The sequence below is a fragment of the Arachis stenosperma genome, chromosome 5 (genome assembly GCF_014773155.1).
Source record: "Arachis stenosperma cultivar V10309 chromosome 5, arast.V10309.gnm1.PFL2, whole genome shotgun sequence".
Classification (NCBI taxonomy): domain Eukaryota; kingdom Viridiplantae; phylum Streptophyta; class Magnoliopsida; order Fabales; family Fabaceae; genus Arachis; species Arachis stenosperma.
The window spans coordinates 17,696,619-17,714,604 of NC_080381.1; the positions used below are offsets into that span (position 1 = coordinate 17,696,619).

The 17,986-nt window shown below is 43.6% G+C and overlaps 4 protein-coding genes across 6 annotated transcripts; 1 reads left to right on the forward strand and 3 right to left on the reverse strand.

Annotated features, from left to right (window-relative positions):
• Positions 1 to 143: 143 nt before the first annotated feature.
• LOC130981634 (uncharacterized) lies at positions 144 to 4,782 on the reverse strand. 3 transcript variants are annotated; one of them, XM_057905231.1, is made up of 16 exons: positions 4,216 to 4,778; positions 4,006 to 4,127; positions 3,814 to 3,902; positions 3,683 to 3,724; positions 3,503 to 3,596; positions 3,291 to 3,333; positions 3,090 to 3,190; positions 2,888 to 2,952; positions 2,316 to 2,812; positions 2,151 to 2,238; positions 1,929 to 2,060; positions 1,203 to 1,771; positions 973 to 1,111; positions 789 to 857; positions 577 to 696; positions 144 to 440 (listed from the first exon to the last, which is right to left on the reverse strand). In XM_057905231.1, the coding sequence occupies exons 1-16, from the start codon at positions 4,443 to 4,445 to the stop codon at positions 327 to 329; spliced, it is 2,514 nt and encodes an 837-aa protein (XP_057761214.1). In that variant the 5' UTR covers positions 4,446 to 4,778; the 3' UTR covers positions 144 to 326. The 3 variants fall into 3 exon arrangements, with proteins under 3 accessions (XP_057761214.1, XP_057761213.1, XP_057761212.1); XM_057905230.1 differs by having other exon boundaries at positions 3,291 to 3,339; XM_057905229.1 differs by having other exon boundaries at positions 2,316 to 2,952; positions 4,216 to 4,782.
• A 1,384-nt stretch (positions 4,783 to 6,166) lies between these two features.
• On the reverse strand, positions 6,167 to 9,623 carry LOC130981635 (calcium-dependent protein kinase 1-like). Its single transcript, XM_057905232.1, has 8 exons — positions 8,801 to 9,623; positions 8,489 to 8,632; positions 8,065 to 8,217; positions 7,656 to 7,768; positions 7,313 to 7,480; positions 6,879 to 7,006; positions 6,684 to 6,783; positions 6,167 to 6,614 (listed from the first exon to the last, which is right to left on the reverse strand). Exons 1-8 carry the CDS (start codon positions 9,474 to 9,476, stop codon positions 6,531 to 6,533), a joined length of 1,566 nt encoding a protein of 521 aa, XP_057761215.1. The 5' UTR covers positions 9,477 to 9,623; the 3' UTR covers positions 6,167 to 6,530.
• Positions 9,624 to 14,107: 4,484 nt separating this feature from the next.
• Positions 14,108 to 15,853, forward strand: LOC130980499 (uncharacterized). Its single transcript, XM_057904170.1, has one exon. The coding sequence runs from the start codon at positions 14,108 to 14,110 to the stop codon at positions 15,851 to 15,853; it is 1,746 nt and encodes a 581-aa protein (XP_057760153.1).
• An 858-nt stretch (positions 15,854 to 16,711) lies between these two features.
• LOC130980500 (uncharacterized) lies at positions 16,712 to 17,689 on the reverse strand. The gene has a single exon (XM_057904171.1). It carries the CDS (start codon positions 17,687 to 17,689, stop codon positions 16,712 to 16,714), a length of 978 nt encoding a protein of 325 aa, XP_057760154.1.
• Between the last annotated feature and the right edge of the window lie 297 nt (positions 17,690 to 17,986).

A 17,986-nucleotide genomic window follows, 5' to 3' on the forward strand; every position in this document is an offset into this window, starting at 1 on the left:
ATTGGAAGGTCAACGGTGCGGTGCTTATAGCGAAGATATTGTTGAGAGCAGTGCTGAGTGGGTTCGGTGTTCACGCAAATTGAGGGAAATGGAGTGCGCTTTCAGTTATCTTAATTGAGTTCGTTCCTCACTCAACATACTACTTTAAACAAATCATATTTATTTTAGTTCTGCATTCTTTATTTCCGGCCACAGCTTTTGTTTTGCTTCACACACAAGCAGTGCTTATATGATATGAATATCGTAGCTTCACACTTGTGTAGGTATACATACAGCAACTTTGACACAACAATGCAAATAAATAAATAGTTGTTGCCTCGACGGTATTAGAGGAAGTAGGATAGTTGTTGCTGCTTCCTTGAACCGCCCTCGCCATACAATTCGTTCCACTGCATCAACTCATTCATTCCTGCTCCCTCACTTGCAAAGCTTGCAGCTACCTGCATTGCGTTCCAACTACTTGGTCAGACATATATAGCTAATACATTGCATATTTACTTACATACACTCGAAATAAACAAATATTTTACTCCACGTTAATTCATTAAATCTAATAAAATTATAAAACAGTCTTACTTGATTTTTTGCCTCTTTCAAGTCCTGCATATTCAATGGCCTAGGTTTAATATCCCTTTTCTGCTTAACTTCATCTTCTGTATCCGGACTATCTCCTTGGCTACCTTTATGCTTTTCCTCCTGCCAAATATGACAATAAAAATGTCAACATGATACTCATACGTATTTGAGATTACAGAAGATCGCTAAAAAGTTAAAAAACTACACATTACCAGAGTCTTTAGTCTCTCTTGTTGAATCAACTCTCTAACAGGCCTATAAGCAGCAGTTATGCACAAGTTCTGATTTAATTTAATAAATAGCAAGTGAAGGGAAAAATGTGTTAGGCATCAGAAGCTCAAAAGACTAAAGCAGAGTAACATGATAAAGTTACATCGTAATCATAAACTAATCTACCTTCAAGTCACTGCCACTGTATCCTTCCGTCATAGTTGCAAGTTCCTTCAAATCAAGATCCTCGTCCACTTTCTCTTTTGCCAGAAGTGTCTTCAAGATTTTTTCCCTATTCTCCACAGATGGTAGCCCTACCATAATTCTGTTCATCAAAGATTAGCATCACAATAAGTACAAAATGATCAAGAGTTATACACCATAACAATGGCATGTAATGTAACTAGCAGTGTTACCTTCTTTCAAATCTCCTAATAATTGCTTCATCCAAGTCAAAGGGCCTATTGGTTGCAGCAAGAACAAGGATGCGCTCCCCTGGTTTTGTCATTAGTCCATCCCAGTGAGTCATAAACTCATTCTTGATTTTCCTCATGGCTTCATGCTCCCCAACTCTGCTCCGATGCCCAAGCATGCTGTCAACCTCATCAACAAATATGATTGTTGGCGAGACCTTGGCTGCCAGCATGAATAAAGCGCGAACATTCTTCTCATCTTCACCAAACCATTTGGAAGTGATGGTAGACATGGACACGTTTATGAAACTTGCCCCGGCCTCGTTTGCGATGGCCTTTGCCAGCATTGTCTTTCCGGTGCCAGGAGGACCAAACAGCAATATTCCTCTACAGGGCTTTAGAAGGCCTCCTTTGAAGAGATCCGGCCTTCGAAGAGGAAGCATTACTAGTTCTTGAAGGGATTCCTTGGTCTCATCTAAGGCACCAATATCTGAGAATGTCACACCAATTTCATTTGCTGGTATTACCGCAGGTCTTATTCGCTTCTCGAATTCATTATCAGGAGGGACTTCCTGCAAGTGACATGTTTGGATTCACTACAGGATATGATTTAAGATATGTTGTTTGGCATTGGCAAATTGCTGCATTTTTGAATAAGCCATTTGCAGGAGTGTTTGCAATATTTTTAAAATATAAATAGAGTTAGTTAAATCAAAGTAGGATGCTTACAACTTTGGGAGCTGGAGCTGAGTTTTCACCCTCGGCCTTTACCACTGAAGTTGATATTTCTGCTTCAGCCTTCTTAACAGGAGCAGGATTTTCAGACTTTGCTTCTCGTTTCATAGCAGGTTCTTCCTTTTTCTATGATTCAAAAAGAACGAAAAGATCATATTAATCCCTGATAGCCATAGGCATTAATCTTAATTCACAAACATGACAAGCAGTGCAAACCTCAGATTTTACTGCCTGAGCTTCTAATTTTAACGTATCTTTTTCACTGAATTTCCCTTCCTCGAATATACTCAATGCACGGGACAAACTGTTTCACACACAACCAAGTATGTAAAATGTAGACACATTCACTGGATGCAATTCAATAAAGGTTGCTAGTCTCACCTATTGCATGGAATAACAAGTTTCCCATTTCTGTATTCAGGATCTTTGTTATTCATTAAATGATATGAAATTGCAGACACAACAATCTCTTCTATATAGTTGCTGAGAACCATTGTGTCCGCCAAACAGACAGAGTCCAGGTCATCACAATCAAGATCATTGGCTGCAAGCACTTCCATGATATGGTTCTTGTTATCCTGAACCTGTATCATCTTCATGTCCTCTTCAAACCGACTCTTCCAGCTGACGAGATGCGATTCATCTTCTGGGGGTCTGATTACCAGATTGTAAGGGAACAGCAAACTAAGTCTGTCATCTACCTCTTGGTAGTCGTTATCAGCATCCAAAACTCGTGAACCAAGAATCAGAATAGGTCCAGATAATTTACTCAACATTTTCTGGAACAGGTTAAAAATCCTTGTTGATCTATGTAGCAACTTGTCAACATCCCGCAGATATAGCACAATGGGATTGGTTTTTGACACAAAAAGCAGAACCTGCAAGTGAAATGGTGGATATGAAGTCGAGCTTTGTTTAATTTGGAAATTGTATCCAACCAAAAGTAACATTACCTTGTAAAGGGTCTGGATAAGAAGCTTCTCATCAAAAGACCAGCTGGTTGTGCGCTTCAGAGGAGCTGAAGAGGAAATTGGAAGATATAAGAAATCATAAAAGAGCACCAACAGTTTTTTACATCTCAATCAGATACTTAGCAACAAGTAAGTCAAATAAACTAATAACTATCGATGTTTTTAGATGTTTTCTTGAGGCAACCTGAATTTGAAGAATTGCTTTGCAAGGCAAGGCTACTAATATTTGCGGAGGCAGACACATTTCGACGAATCTTAGGAGGATTACAAGATCCTTCAGTCCCCCTGAGAGCAGAAAGATTCAGTCATAATGATATAATTAAACTAATTTTGCAAGTAAATTATTTTTCTTTTCGTCAACAGTAGATAAAAATAGTCTTTTTACATTGATCGGAGGTCCATTCCACTGCTTTGCCTCTGTATTTTGCCTGCAACTGAAAAGCTCTTGATCAGTGATATGGCTTTCAATGGGCAATTAACAAAATGTTGCACAAACATATACAATGCAACTATCCTAATTAATAAGAGGGGTTGATCAATTGGTCAATTTATCATGGAGATAGATTTCGCCCTAGCCCCTAGGTGAAAAGTTCATACCCTTAGGCTCTTCCCTCTGTGAAAAGATTGAAAATGATCCAAACATGTCAGATAACCGCTCCAGAGTGGACTCTGAAGTAGATCTTTTGAAGGACTGCAATCCAAAACAAAGAAACAGAACACCATGAAGCTCAAGTTTTAGGCCAGAAAAAATGCGGAAGTAGGAAAAAAAAATCTTACAGCAGATTCCTTGTTTGCAGAAGAACCATATCTACTCTGAATCTACAGAGAGGATAGATCAACCATTATTATGTATATAAGTATCAGGAGTGTGCAAAATGACACCCAAAACATTCAATTTTAAAACTGACCTTCAACGAAAAGTCAGTTAAATCCAAGAGAAGCAACTTGGCCTTAAAGTAGTGAGCCAAAGCCTTGGCATAAACCTGCTGGTAAAGTTCTTTGAAGCCATGAAAGTGGAGAAAGTTTAAGTTAGCCTGAACTGGGACAGTAGAAACAACATAGCATATCAATCCCACTGTAGATTCCAATATATAACTAACCTGCTGGCCCTGAAAGCAGAATAGTTCGGCTTGCAGGAGCAAGATTGCGCGTATATTTGGAAATATCAGCATGCTTTAAATGAACATAAGCGGCACTTATCAACAAAACCTTTGTCTGCTCACTGTGAAAGCAACAGTGGTTGAATTAGTAAAAAGGAACATCATGATCATGCAAGTATGAGAAAGGTGTGTGTTGTGTGAAGGGAAAACCTGAGATAATAAGGGAAGTTATCAAAGGTAATGTTGCTGTCTCCGCCATCAAGCACGAGTTTAAGCATTTCCTGCTCCAATTTCATGGGAGTGATGGCGTTTGAGTTTGAAGAAGAAGAAGAAGTTGCACCCCAGGTGCTACCAAGGCTTTGTCCAGAAGCTAAGCCTATCCCAACTCCCACTCCAACCCCAACACTCAGCGCCGATATCAACAAGCTCTTCTGTTCCATGACCACGGTGATCCCTTCCTATTCTTCTTATGTTTTTGTTTCTATGAAATGGAGTTGAGTTGAGTTGAGTTGCTGATTTTAATGGTGACCCGTTCAAGTCGTCAACTTGTGTGTGTTAAGAGGACGGAAGGTGACTCACCTCTGCAATTTGTTACGGTTACGGTTACGTGTCACTGCTCTGATGGATTATTTGTTACCATGTGAGTTTTATTGTTGTGGCGTTGGTATGGGTTAATATAGTAGCACGTTCTCAAGGAATATTAAAAACAATATCAACCGACTTAAAGCGAAGAGAAGAGAAGCCATCTTCATTTGACTCTAAATTATGGACTGTTAGTCTTGGACTTTGATCATCATATGCAGCCTCTGCGGCAGCAATATTCCAACGGTCCAACCCTATTCGCTCGCTTAGAACTCTGCCCCCTATACTCAACAACCCTTTTCTTATCTTAATGATTACTACAACTTGTTTCATTTCTTCAAAGACCAAATTTCTTCGTCCATTCCGAGACTGCAAAAAATGCAAAATGAACAATTTTTATAGATAATTAAATCGAAAATTGCTACTTGTACAACAAAATTTAGTCTTTGTCCAGCCTTTAATATTATTTAATTATGGACAAAGTGATTTTTCTCTGTTTTTTTGAGTGTTTTATATAAATTTAGTTAATAATTTGATGGTTTAAGGTTTATTTTATAATTTTAAACTCAAAATTTTGAATTTTGAATAATTTAATTTAGATATGTATTTAAATTATAATATATTAATAATTAAATATATTAAATCTGAAATAAAAATTTAAAATTTATTAAATTTCAGTTTTTTTAATTGTATTTTGAATGTGTATTTAATTTTAAAAAGATAATAAATCTATTCATAATTTTTAGATGTGTTTATTTTAATTTTTTTTAAATTATTATCATAAAAAACTAAATATTATACCATTTTTAAAGGATACCTAGTTGAATTGAATTAAATCATACAACTATATCTATGAAAAGGAAAAAAACAAAAAGAATGTTATACAAGGACAAGGTGTATGCCCAAATTTTTTTGCCGTTCCTTGAAATATTATGTTTCACGCAATTGTCTATACAAATTGCTGATGTAAACACTGCCACTAGAGTTTCAAACAATTTTTTTTAAATTTTATCAAATGTGATATCTCATTATATATTTTTTTTAAAATAAGATTAAAAGATATGTAAAGAAAATATTATACCATAAAATTAATGATTAGCCTAATAGCCTCCAATCAGTAAGGTACACGGATGGCGGCCCAATTGGCAAGTGGGAGGACAAATTGCGAATACAGGCGTCATTTTTGTTTGTCTTAGAACAAGTAGGAAGTGTAGTCTGTAGAGCTAGAGTCACAGCTCACAGCTCACAACTCACAAGTCCTACTTGTATTTACTTTTACTGTGGCCTGCGTGTATACACCCATGCACATGCAGATCCACCATGTCACTACTTGAACGAGACTTAAACTAGCATTATGCTGTCAAAATTGATCCCTGTTGCTTGTTTAGGTTTCCTTAATCTTCAACCCTCTTATAAATTTTATTAATTAAACATCCAAGTATCCAACTTGATAAGGGTAGAGGTCTTCCAAATAGATCTTTTTTCATATTCAAGACTCAACCAAAAACACTAGTTAAGGAATCATGGTATTTACTAGACTAATTTCAAGTTAATTATTGTTACTAATTAGTGCAGCAAGAGAAATGAAGATGCCATGATATATTGCTTAACATAAATCATGAAATAAGGAACATTCAATGTTTGGAACTCTCGGTTTCTGGCTGCCTTATCAGGGGGGAAAAGGGACTAATCTGTTTCAAAAATTTGTACATATTGATCATTTCTTGACTACAAACAGTGGATAGAAAATTGTCTGACTGGACGCGCAAAAAATAATATAAATGACCAATCTCAGCTAATAAAGACAAGTTATTGTTAAAGGAAGGGCTCTCCAAAGATGAAACTAACAGGTGATAAAAGAGTGCTGGATCATCCTTCATCCTGAGCCTCCTCTGCTTCTGAATCAGTAGGAAAAGGGGAACTTCAAATTCAACTTGATCTCGTTATTTGCGACGTCTGTTGACATTCAAGTCCGGGTTGCCTTTCCTCATCATGGCTGCAAACTCGTCATAGTTAATTCTTCCATCCTGCAAGAAATCCGAGAATTAATACATCTGGTAAATATTAATTAAATAAACAAGAGAGGAGAAGATTACATGGTCTGTGTCAACTTCGGCAATAATTTCCTTTATTGTTTTCTCATCACCCATATTATACTTCTTAAGGGCAGATTCCAACTCTTCCATTGTGATGTACCTATAAAAACAGAAGCATTGCATGCGTGCATGACAATGAAAAGCCACAGCAATGCCACCACTCTAAAATCATGAACTGTGAACAAAAGAGTTTACCCGCTTTTATCCTTGTCAAAATATTCAAAGGCCTTATATAGGTGATCTTCTCTTTCCATTCTATTCATGTGCATGGTAGCTGTTATAAATTCAATATAATCAATGGTTCCATTTCCATCTACATCAGCCTGGGAACAAGATAATTATGCTGTATTAGTTAGCGCAAGTTATTAATTTAAATAAATAAAAAGTTCATATTCATAAGCAAACTTAAGTTATGCGCCTGAAGAATTCAATTCTGAAATTTGGATCAAAGCAATAGTGGGTATAAAAAATGCAAGATGATACACAGTTTTCCATTATGTAATGAGATCCTACTTAGAGTCTAAATCTAGAAATAGGGTGGAATATTGGTCACCATAAAACTTTATCACCCAATGGGAGAATAAATCATATAAAAGCTCAACTATTCATAGAAACAAAAGATATCTTACCGCTTCCATCAACTGCCTTACTTCAGACTCAGAAAGCTTCGTACCGAGTTTGGGGAGACCAGCTTTCAACTCTTCAAAAGTTATTGTTCCACTGTTATCTGTGTCCATACTTTTGAACATCTCTTTCAAGCCAATGATTTCTTCTTCAGAAAGACTTTCAGCAATAACCTATGTCAAGAGAAAATAATTTTTCATTTTCCCTGTTTATTTGTTACTTGTATTTGTTAACTAAATAAACAATTTCGAACCCTCTTGAGTTTGAATTTAACAGTAATTCTAGCTATCAACGTTTCCAAAAGCTTGATAATGATTATCATAATCACTACAACATAGATGGGTTTACCTTCAAAGCTACTTTCTTTAGCTTGTTCATTGCCCTGAATTGTTTCATTCTGCTCAAAACAGCAATATCAAGAGGCTTATCAGATGCTCCATCTTCTCTCATCCAAGGATGGTCTGGAGAACAAGTAACATTCTGTTATGACTGGGTTGGTTCAAATAAGATCAAAGAAAATTAAAAGCATGCAAGTATAATCAGATTCAGTGACATTTTTCACGATTAAATCTATTTCTGCCAGTTTTTCAGTGTCACTGATTTTGCTATCCTTCCAACAGATCTGATCTCAAAGATAAGACTAGAGATTTATTGCAGCAGATAACATATGGAAAGCTGGTCTTCATAAACAATAGTGCAATACAATTACATATAAAATATAAACCACTTTTCACATAATAGAAATTTATTAACTTACTAAGGACTTCAACTGCTGAAAGCCGTTCCTTGGCATCAGCACGTAACATCTTCTTGACCAGATCTTTGGCACTGCTCGATATGGAAGGCCAAGGATCTGATGAGAAATCAATGCGTCCACGAAGAATAGCATCAAATATACCCTGTTCATTTTCTTCATACAAAAGACAAGAATAACATGCGAGAAAGATTAGAAAGCATAACTAGTCTCCAATCAACACAAAATATCTAGTAATGAACAAGAAAACAAGCTTCCAGAACCAAAGCACCCGCATCTGAACTGAAGTGAAGCTCAAGAATCAAATAAACCCCCTACCAGTAAACAAAATCTAGACGCATTAGCATCTTAATTGTTAAACTAATGATGTAATCAAATTACAAATGGCAAAAGGAAAAATACAGGCAAAGCAAGGAAGGAGGTTTACCTGCCCAGAAGGGTGGGACACCGGAGAGCAGAATGTACAAGATAATGCCGGCACTCCAAATATCAGCTTCAGGCCCATAACTTCTACGCAAAACCTCCGGAGCAACATAGTAGGCGCTCCCAACAAGGTCTTTAAACACATCTCCTGTTCTCAAACAGAACAGAACCTATTTGATCAACTTTGAACGAAACAAATCATCTTAATTCTTCTGAATTCTCATTGTGTGCTTGTTTGCTAACTAACTAATCTAACTTTAAATAAATGTGATTACTAAGCATTAATTAATTAGAGAGCGTGATTAAACTTACGAACCTGGCTTGAAGAAGACGGAGAGACCAAAGTCGGTGGCTTTGAGAGGGGAATTCTCGTCCTTACTGAGGAACAAGAAATTCTCGGGCTTGAGGTCTCTGTGCATCACACCCATGGAGTGGCAGTTGTGGACAACCGTCACGATCTGGCGGCAGAGGTTGGCGGCAGCGCGCTCCGAGTAGTGTCCCTTGGCGATGATGCGGTCGAAGAGCTCACCGCCGCCGCAGACCTCCATGATGAGGTTGACGGAGTGGCGGTCCTCGTAGGCCGCCTTGAGCTCGACGATGTTGCGATGGCCGGTGAGGTGGTGCATGATCTGCACCTCCCGGCGGATGTCCTCGATATCATCGCGGTTCACCAGCTTCCGCGTGGCGATTGACTTGCACGCGAACTGCTCGCGCGTGGTCTTGTGAGTCACCAGGTAAGTCACGCCGAATTGACCCCGCCCCAGCTCCCTACCGAAGACGTAGGAGGAGCGGACGTCCTCCATGGGGCGGCCCAACACCCGGCCGATGGGGGCGGATGAGGAGGAAGGGGGCGGGGGTTTGTGTGGGGTGGGGTTGGAATGGGGATGGAGGACGTTGATGCCATTGGAGGGTCGATTGGCTTCAGCAGTGTTATTGTGAGCTTGGGAGGATGGTGCGCTGGTGGCGGCGGTGGAGCTGCAGCTGCCGCCCATTGAATCGGATTATGGGGAGAATAACGGTGGTGGTTGTGGAGAAAGAGAGTGGCAAGTTCAAGGTTGTAAGTTGTAACAGAATGGTTGACTTGGGGTGGATTTGGTCGTGTCCGAATATGGGCTTTCATGACTTATAAAAGACTTTCATGGACGCTATTAATGGGGCGTCTGTTAGGTATTCTGCCCAATGGGTCTTTAAGAGTTCTTACGCTACTATTCTCAAAAGAAAATGGGAACTAAAGTCCATATGAAGTTGATGAATAAGCGTTAGTTTTGATGGACTTTTTTTTTTAGTGGAAAAAACATATATTTTTTTAATAAAGTATTTTTATTTTATTTAAAATTTATTTGAATATATTTTTAAAAAGTATATTTTTATTAAAAAAAAAAGTAAAAGTAAACGATATTTTTAATATTTAAATTTTTTTTAAAAAAGTTTATTCAAATGTAAAATAATTTTTATTTGTTAAAAAAAATCTTTTTTAAAAAGATGAAAAAAATTAGTTTAGATTGATTTTTGAAAAGTTTACTTATTTATTATTTTTCTTATAATTTAAATAAAATATTTTCTATAAAATTAAAGAAAATGATAAATAAATGTATTGATGTATTTATGGTTGATTTTGTGCCTCTGGAGCTTGTATTTGTTCTCCTGGTAATCGATATTGTTCTTGTACTGTTGTTATGTAGGAAATTCCGTTAATTATTTAACTTTGACCTCACAATGGGACTACATCAAAAATAAATTAATTTTTTTTTAAATTCAAATAAGACACTTTATGTAACACCATCATTATCAGAACGTCACGCTTCCGGCTGCGTCACTCTGATAGCTTGGATATTACGATGCCTCTAAATATATTTAATACTAAAATAGGAGTCTGTTTAAAACTTAAACCATATTTTTTCAAAGCTTACATCCATACATTACAAATTATAATACTCACAAAGAATACATATATATACATATTATTAATTTCACAAACATTATATAATCAGAATCTTAACCCTCTTATAACACTTATAAAAATTGTTACGGCCCGGCCCAGGCAACTCGCGGGTCGACCCGACCCCTTGAGTACCCGACCCGAACGGTCGACCATGCGTGATCCACTATGCGACCCGGACACGCGTCCTTGACAGCTCTCCATAGCAGCTGCAGGGAAGCTTCGAGGAAAGTGGGCCTGTCTTTGCAGGGCCCACCTCTGACACGGTATAAATGGGGAAGGACCTGCCCTTCCCCCAAGGTACGTCACATTTCCTCCTATCATTTTTCCCCGCCTGCACATTATCTGACTAGGGCGTCGGAGTGTCTTTGCAGGTGGCACCCCCTTTTTCCCTTTCACAACGGGAGCTCGTCCACACGGTAAATCCGAGCCCAGTACAACCGCAATCGAGGCGTTCTCACCCCCTTCAACCACCACCCGACCTGTCCGGAGACCGACTACCGAACATTGGCGCCGTCTGTGGGGACGCCTTAATGGACGTTGTGCCGGGTCCCGGAGACCAAGGCCGAGGAGCCGGAGCAGAAGGGGCGGCCTCTGTCGCCTCACTAAGAGGACGACGAAGGTCCCCCCGACAACACGCTGAACAGCACACAAGGACGCGACCCTTTGGAGGAACAGGCGGCGACAGCGCCATAATAATGCAGGAGCTACGCCACAGGGTCCAGAACCTGGAACGACAACTGGCCGAACAGGAGCGCGACGGGCGAACTACCGATCCCAGTTACACACCATCCCATGAAAGCCAAGAGAGGGACTCCCACCAAAGCCGACTACGACGCGCCTCCGCATTCCGAACGGAAGCGGAAAGCACGCGTGAAGATTCCCCGATTCCGAGGAGACGACATGACACGATCATCTACTCCCGAGGTAGGGAAACGCGCCGCACAGCACGAGATCGCGAGGGCGAAGAAGGGAGGACCGAGAAGACACGACAACCCGTGATAATGGGCGCTACCCCATTCCACCAATCCATCCTAGAAGTCCGGTTGCCGAAGCACTTCGACAAACCAACGGACATGAGGTATGATGGAACTCAGGACCCCCTAGAACACCTCACGGCCTTCGAAGCAAGGATGAATCTGGAGGGAGTAGGGGACGAGGTGAGGTGCCGAGCCTTCCCGGTAACCTTAGCAGGACCCGCGATCAAATGGTTCAACGGCCTACCGCAGGGGTCCATCCACGGGTTCTCGGACATCAGTCGTGCATTCCTAGCCCAGTTTACAACGCGAATAGCAAAGGCAAAGCACCCAATCAACCTTCTGGGGGTAACCCAGAGACAGGGAGAGTCGACTAGGAAATACCTGGACCGGTTCAACGACGAATGCTTGGAAATCGACGGCCTGACCGATTCGGTGGCCAGCCTTTGCCTGACGAACGGCCTCCTCAACGAAAACTTTCGAAAACACCTTACCACAAAGCCAGTTTAGACGATGCACGAGATCCAGACGGTAGCCAAAGAGTATATAAACGACGAGGAAGTCAGCCGAGTCGTGGCTGCCAATAAACGGCAGTCCGGCTACAACCAATTTCGGCAGCAGGGTAACGGAGAAAGATTGAAGGAACAAACCAGGGAGGAAGCGCCAAGCAAGACACCCAGGTCGTTTCCCCGGGTCGGAAAATTTGCCAACTACACCCCGCTCACTCTCCCCATCATGGAAGTTTATCAACAAATAGCCGAGAAGGGAATCCTGCCGAAGCCCCGACCACTCAAGGACTGTACGGGAGGAAACAAGAACTTCTATTGTGACTACCACAAGGGTTACAGTCACCAAACACAGGACTGCTTTGACCTGAAGGATGCATTAGAACAAGCAATAAGGGAAGGCAAACTAGCAGCGTTCTCTCATCTTATCAGAGAGCCGAGGAGACGCTATCGCGACCAAGATGAAGAAGGCAAAACCCGTTCGGCAAAACGGCGACAAGAGCCAGAAGATAGAGACCACGGCCTCACTGTGGTAAACGTGGTGACAGCCAAAAACACCGCGCCAAAATCCCGATCGGCGCACAAGAAAGATGCGAAGGTCTTGGCGATCTCCTCCTCGTTGGTGCGAAACTCTAAAAAACCTCCATCCATTTCTTTCGGCCCGGAAGACCAATGGTTCGACGACGCCCCGGAAAATCCTCCCATGGTCATTACGGCTAGAGTGGGAACCGGCCTCGTCAAGCGCATCCTTGTCGACACAGGGGCTGATTCAAACATCATGTTCCGCAACGTATTTGACGCACTGGGGCAGAGGGACGCCGATCTGACGACTCACCAACACGGGGTCATCGGATTGGGCGACCACTTCATCAAACCTGACGGAGTAATATCCTTACCAATCTCAGTAGGACAAACCTAAGGTCGAAGGTCGGCAATGGCCGAGTTCGTGATCCTCCGAGATTCCACCGCCTACAATATCATCTTGGGAAGGAAGACGATAAATGACGTTAAAGCGATAATCAACACGAAGCTGCTAGTCATGAAGTTCGTTACTGATGATGGATCTATAGGGTCCATAAGAGGGGATCTCGAGACGGCGGTCGCCTGCGACAACGCCAGCCTCTCCCTAAAGAAGAAATCAAAAGAGGCGTCCGGCGTGTTCCTGGCTGACCTGGACGCCAGAGTAGACGACAAACCCAGACCGGAACCGGAAGGGGACCTGGAAAAATTCATGATCGGCGACACGGGGGAGAAATTCACGTTCATCAACAAGAACCTCCCACATGAGTTAAAGGAGCCCTTGGTCAAAATGATAAGGGCCAATGGGGATCTGTTTGCCTGGACACCTGCCGACATGCCGGGCATAGACCCGAAGATCATGTCACACCATCTGGCCGTCAGATCGGAAGCACGCCCGGTAGCACAACGGAGGAGAAAAATGTCGACAGAAAGGGCAGAGGAGGTGGCCAGGCAGACGGCCAGCCTCCTTGAAGCAGGTTTCATACGAGAAGTAGACTACTCGACGTGGCTCTCGAACGTAGTTCTAGTGAAAAAACACAACGACAAGTGGAGAATGTGTGTGGACTACTCTGACCTTAACAAGGCATGCCCTAAGGATTGTTTCCCCCTCCCTAACATAGACGCGCTCGTCGACGCTGCGGCGGGCTACCGGTACCTAAGCTTCATGGACGCCTACTCCGGTTACAACCAAATACCGATGCACCGTCCAGATGAAGACAAGACGGCGTTCATAACGCCCGGGGGAACCTTCTGCTACAAGGTGATGCCGTTCGGCCTAAAAAACGCAAGGGCAACATATCAGAGGCTAATGAACAAGATATTCCATGACCTTATAGGCAGGACAGTGGAAGTCTATGTCGACGACATCCTCGCAAAAACAATGCGACCCGACGACCTCCTTAAGGATCTGGCAACTGTATTCGCGTCTCTCCGGCAGCACGGCATGAGACTGAATCCACTCAAATGCGCCTTCGCCATGGAGGCCGGCAAGTTCCTAGGATTTATGATAACTCAGAGAGGGGTAGAAGCCAACCCGGAGAAATGCCAAGCGACTCCAGAAGAAGAGCCCAAGCTGTATCAAGGACGTCCAAAGGTTGGCGGGGCGGCTGACCTCACTATCCCGATTTCTCGGGGCATCGGCAACAAAGGCCCTACCGTTCTTTAACCTCATGAAGAAATGGATGGCGTTCGAGTGGACGCCCACATGTGAGGAAGCCTTTCGGCACTTCAAGGAAATCCTGGCGGCTCCACCTGTGCTCGGGAAGCCAAAGGACGGGGAGCCGTTATACCTATACCTCGCCATAACAGGAGAAACCCTGGCCGCAGTTCTGGTGCGGGAAGAAGGGAGGGCTCAGCAACCAATCTATTTCATAAGCACAGCCCTGCAAGGGGCAGAGTTAAGGTACAGCAAACTGGAAAAGTTAGCTCTAGCACTCTTGACCTCCTCACGAAGGTTAAAGCAATATTTCCAAAGTCACCAGATTGTCGTAAGAACGGACCAGGGAATCCGGCAAGTACTTCAAAAACCCGACTTGGCGGGAAGAATGATGACTTGGTCCATCGAACTTTCCCAATACGACATACGATACGAACCCCGACAAGCCATCAAGGCGCAGGCGATGGCAGATTTTCCGGTAGAAGTAACGGGGGATCCAACCGAAGAGACGAGCACACGGTGGAAGCTCCACGTGGATGGAGCCTCCAACCAGACATTTGGGGGTGCCGGGATCATCCTGGAAAGCCCGGTTGGGGTAGTATACGAGCAGTCGATCAGGTTCGAATTTCCCATCTCGAACAACCAGGCAGAATACGAAGCCCTTATAGGGGGCTTAACCCTAGCGGCGGAAGTCGGAGCAACAAGGCTGGAAATATGCAGCGATTCTCAGGTCGTCACCTCCCAGGTAAACGGGAGCTACCAAGCCAAAGACTCGTTGTTACAAAAGTACTTGGAAAAAGTAAAAAACTTAAGCCAAAAATTTGAGGAGGTCACGGTCCACCACGTTCCTAGAGAAAGGAACACACGGGCAGATCTCCTATCAAAATTGGCCAGCACTAAACCGGGAGAAGGCAACCAGTCTCTCATCCAAGGTATGACGAGAGAGCCAGCGGTCACTTTGCACGTGTCAAGGCTGGGCTCTTCATGGCTAGACCCTATCACCAGCTTCCTAGAAAATGGCAAACTCCCTGACGACGAAAAGGACGCGGCAAAACTGAGAAGGGAAGCAACCAAATACGCGGTCATCCAAGGACAGCTATTCAAGAAAGGACTCAACCAGCCCCTGCTGAAGTGCTTACACCCCGACCAAACGGACTACGTCCTCAGGGAAGTCCATGAAGGCTGCTGCGGACACCACATAGGAGGTAAGGCCCTGGCAAGAAAATTAATTCGAGCCGGATACTATTGGCCGTCAATGATGGCAGACTCCATGGAGTTCTTAAAAAAATGTGTGAAATGTCAAGAGAACGCCAATTTCCACAGGGCACCGGCCTCCGAGTTAAGCCTATTAACGTCCTCCCGGCCATTCTCTCAATGGGGAGTCGACCTTTTGGGACCCTTCCCAGTCGGTCCCGGGCAAGTCAAATATCTCATAGTCGCCATTGATTACTACACCAAATGGATAGAAGCTGAACCGCTAGCTAGCATATCCTCATCCAATTGCAAGAAATTCATGTGGAGGCAGGTGATAACGCGATTCAGGATTCCGGAAGTCGTCATCTCGGACAACGGCAAGCAGTTTACCGACAAGAAGCTCACGGAATTCCTCACCGGCCTGGGTATAAGACAGAGGTTCTCCTCGGTAGAGCACCCCCAAACAAACGGACAGGTGGAGTCCGCGAACAAGATTATCCTTTTAGGGCTGAAGAAGCGATTGGATAATAAAAAGGGTGCTTGGGCCGACGAATTAGCCTCGGTCCTCTGGTCTTAACGAACAACCGAACAGTCCTCCACTAAGGAGACTCCTTTCCGACTAACATATGGGTTAGATGCGGTAATACCCGTAGAGATTGGGGAGCCGAGCCCTCGGCTACTTTTGAAAGGAGTGGAGGAAGCCGTGGAAAAGGACCTGATGGATGAAGCCAGAGAAAGGGCCCATTTGTCAGAGATAGCGCTAAAACAAAGAATGACCCTACGCTACAACACCAAAGTGCTCAAAAGGGAATTCGAGCCAAACGATCTCGTCCTAAGGCGAAACGACATCGGCCCTCCGACCCCTGGAGCAGGCAAGCTGGCGGCAAACTGGGAAGGCCCCTATAGAATCAAAGAAGCAATGGGTAAAGGCGCTTTCAAGTTAGAGAGGCTAAATGGTAAGGAAGTCCCGAGAACATGGAACGCGAACAACTTGAGAATGTTCTACTCCTGAAACGCGGGGCGACACGCCGACTAATCGAGCTAAGTGGTTAAGATGCGAATTTAAACTTTCCATTATGACCTATGGGTCCCTTATGCAATTGCCGAATAAGATATACTTGCGCAAATTTTCTCTTTTGTAATTTCTCTTTTCCAGACAACACGCTCTATAACAACCCGACAACGATGCGCGGCCCCGGGACTGATCACCCCGGGAGCCCGTCAAATACCGCGATAACAAACGACTACGCAAAAAGGCCACGGCTCGTTAATATAAACGGCAACTATAAACCAATAACGGTTAATAGAAACGATAGCACGGCCAGACGAATAAGAAAGAGTTAACTACGTTAAAACGGGCAAACGGCTAAATAGTCAAATTGTTCACAAAAGCCAAAATAAAACGGCTAAACTACAAAAGTTTTAGACAGAGGGTTCATTTCTTGGGGACGTCAACAATCTTGCCGTCTTTAATGACCTTGAAAACACTGATCGCCGACGTGTCGAACTCGGGGGCAACAATTTTAACCTGAGCTTTGAGGGCCTCCTCGGTCGCCAAAATCGCACCCTTCCCTTGCTTGACGACGTCTTTATACTTTGCTTTCCATGTTGCCAGTTCGGCCTCCGCGATTTGCTTCTCTTTCTCGATTTCGGCCACCCGTTTCTGTGCCGCGCCGACCTGACTCTCCAAAGCCATTTCGCGCTCGACAAGACGTGAAACCGTGGCGTCCGACTCTTCCAATTTCTTCTCAGCGGTAGTGGCCTTCTGTTCGGCAGCAGTAGCTTTCTTCTCGGCAGCGTCAAGCTTCTCTTCAGATTGGGTCAACTGCTCCCGGAGAGTCTCAACTTCACTTTTGAGCTCGTTATTAGCCTTCCCAGCAGACTCCAACCTCCTGCGGAGGGACTCCATCCCAGACAGTTCGAACTCGGCTTTCCGAGCTATCACTGCGCCGCGTAAGAGGGTACGGTACATCCACCTCGCCTGCCCGGCAAGTGATGACTCATGAAAATACTCTTCAGTACCGGGAATCAGCTGGGAATCTATAAAGTTCCCGGCATCAAAATTCCTCTCCATGACAGTAAGGACCCCCTCAGGACTGGACGACGCCTTCCTCTTCCTCTTGAAGCTAGGGACCTCTTCCACCTCGTCATCGGCATCAGGGTTAGATGTCGAACTCCCAGTGCCGATCACCTCACGGAAGGGGGAAACATGAACCGCCTTGTCACCTTCGATCGCGGCACGTTGAGTCGAGGTGCCGGTCTCGTCGACTGCAGCCCCTTGCTCGGAAGCAACCTTGTCCTCCGGAGGAGCAGCAGGCTTCCCAGCAGCAGATTTCTCATTACCTTCCTCGTCATCACTTGCACACAGGAAGGTTTGGAATAAGTCAGGGAGACCCGTTACCTCGGCAGACATTCCCACTGTAAAAAAGAGAGAGAGAGAGGAAGTGAAGTCGGTTAGTCACAACAAATTATTAACAAAAGCAAGAAGATAAGAGGCGAAACAAGCAGAGGCTTCTCACAAATATAATTACGACCGGCCTCCCGATCACCCATAAGGAGGTGAGGATTCACATGATTCCTCCCAAAGACTGCCATCAACACGTCGGCAATTTTTCTATCCACCGCAGACATGCCCTTGTAAGTCACCTTGACGAAGGCATTGGACCCTGCCCCGAAGCTCCAATAGGTCGGGATAAGGCGTACCCCCTCC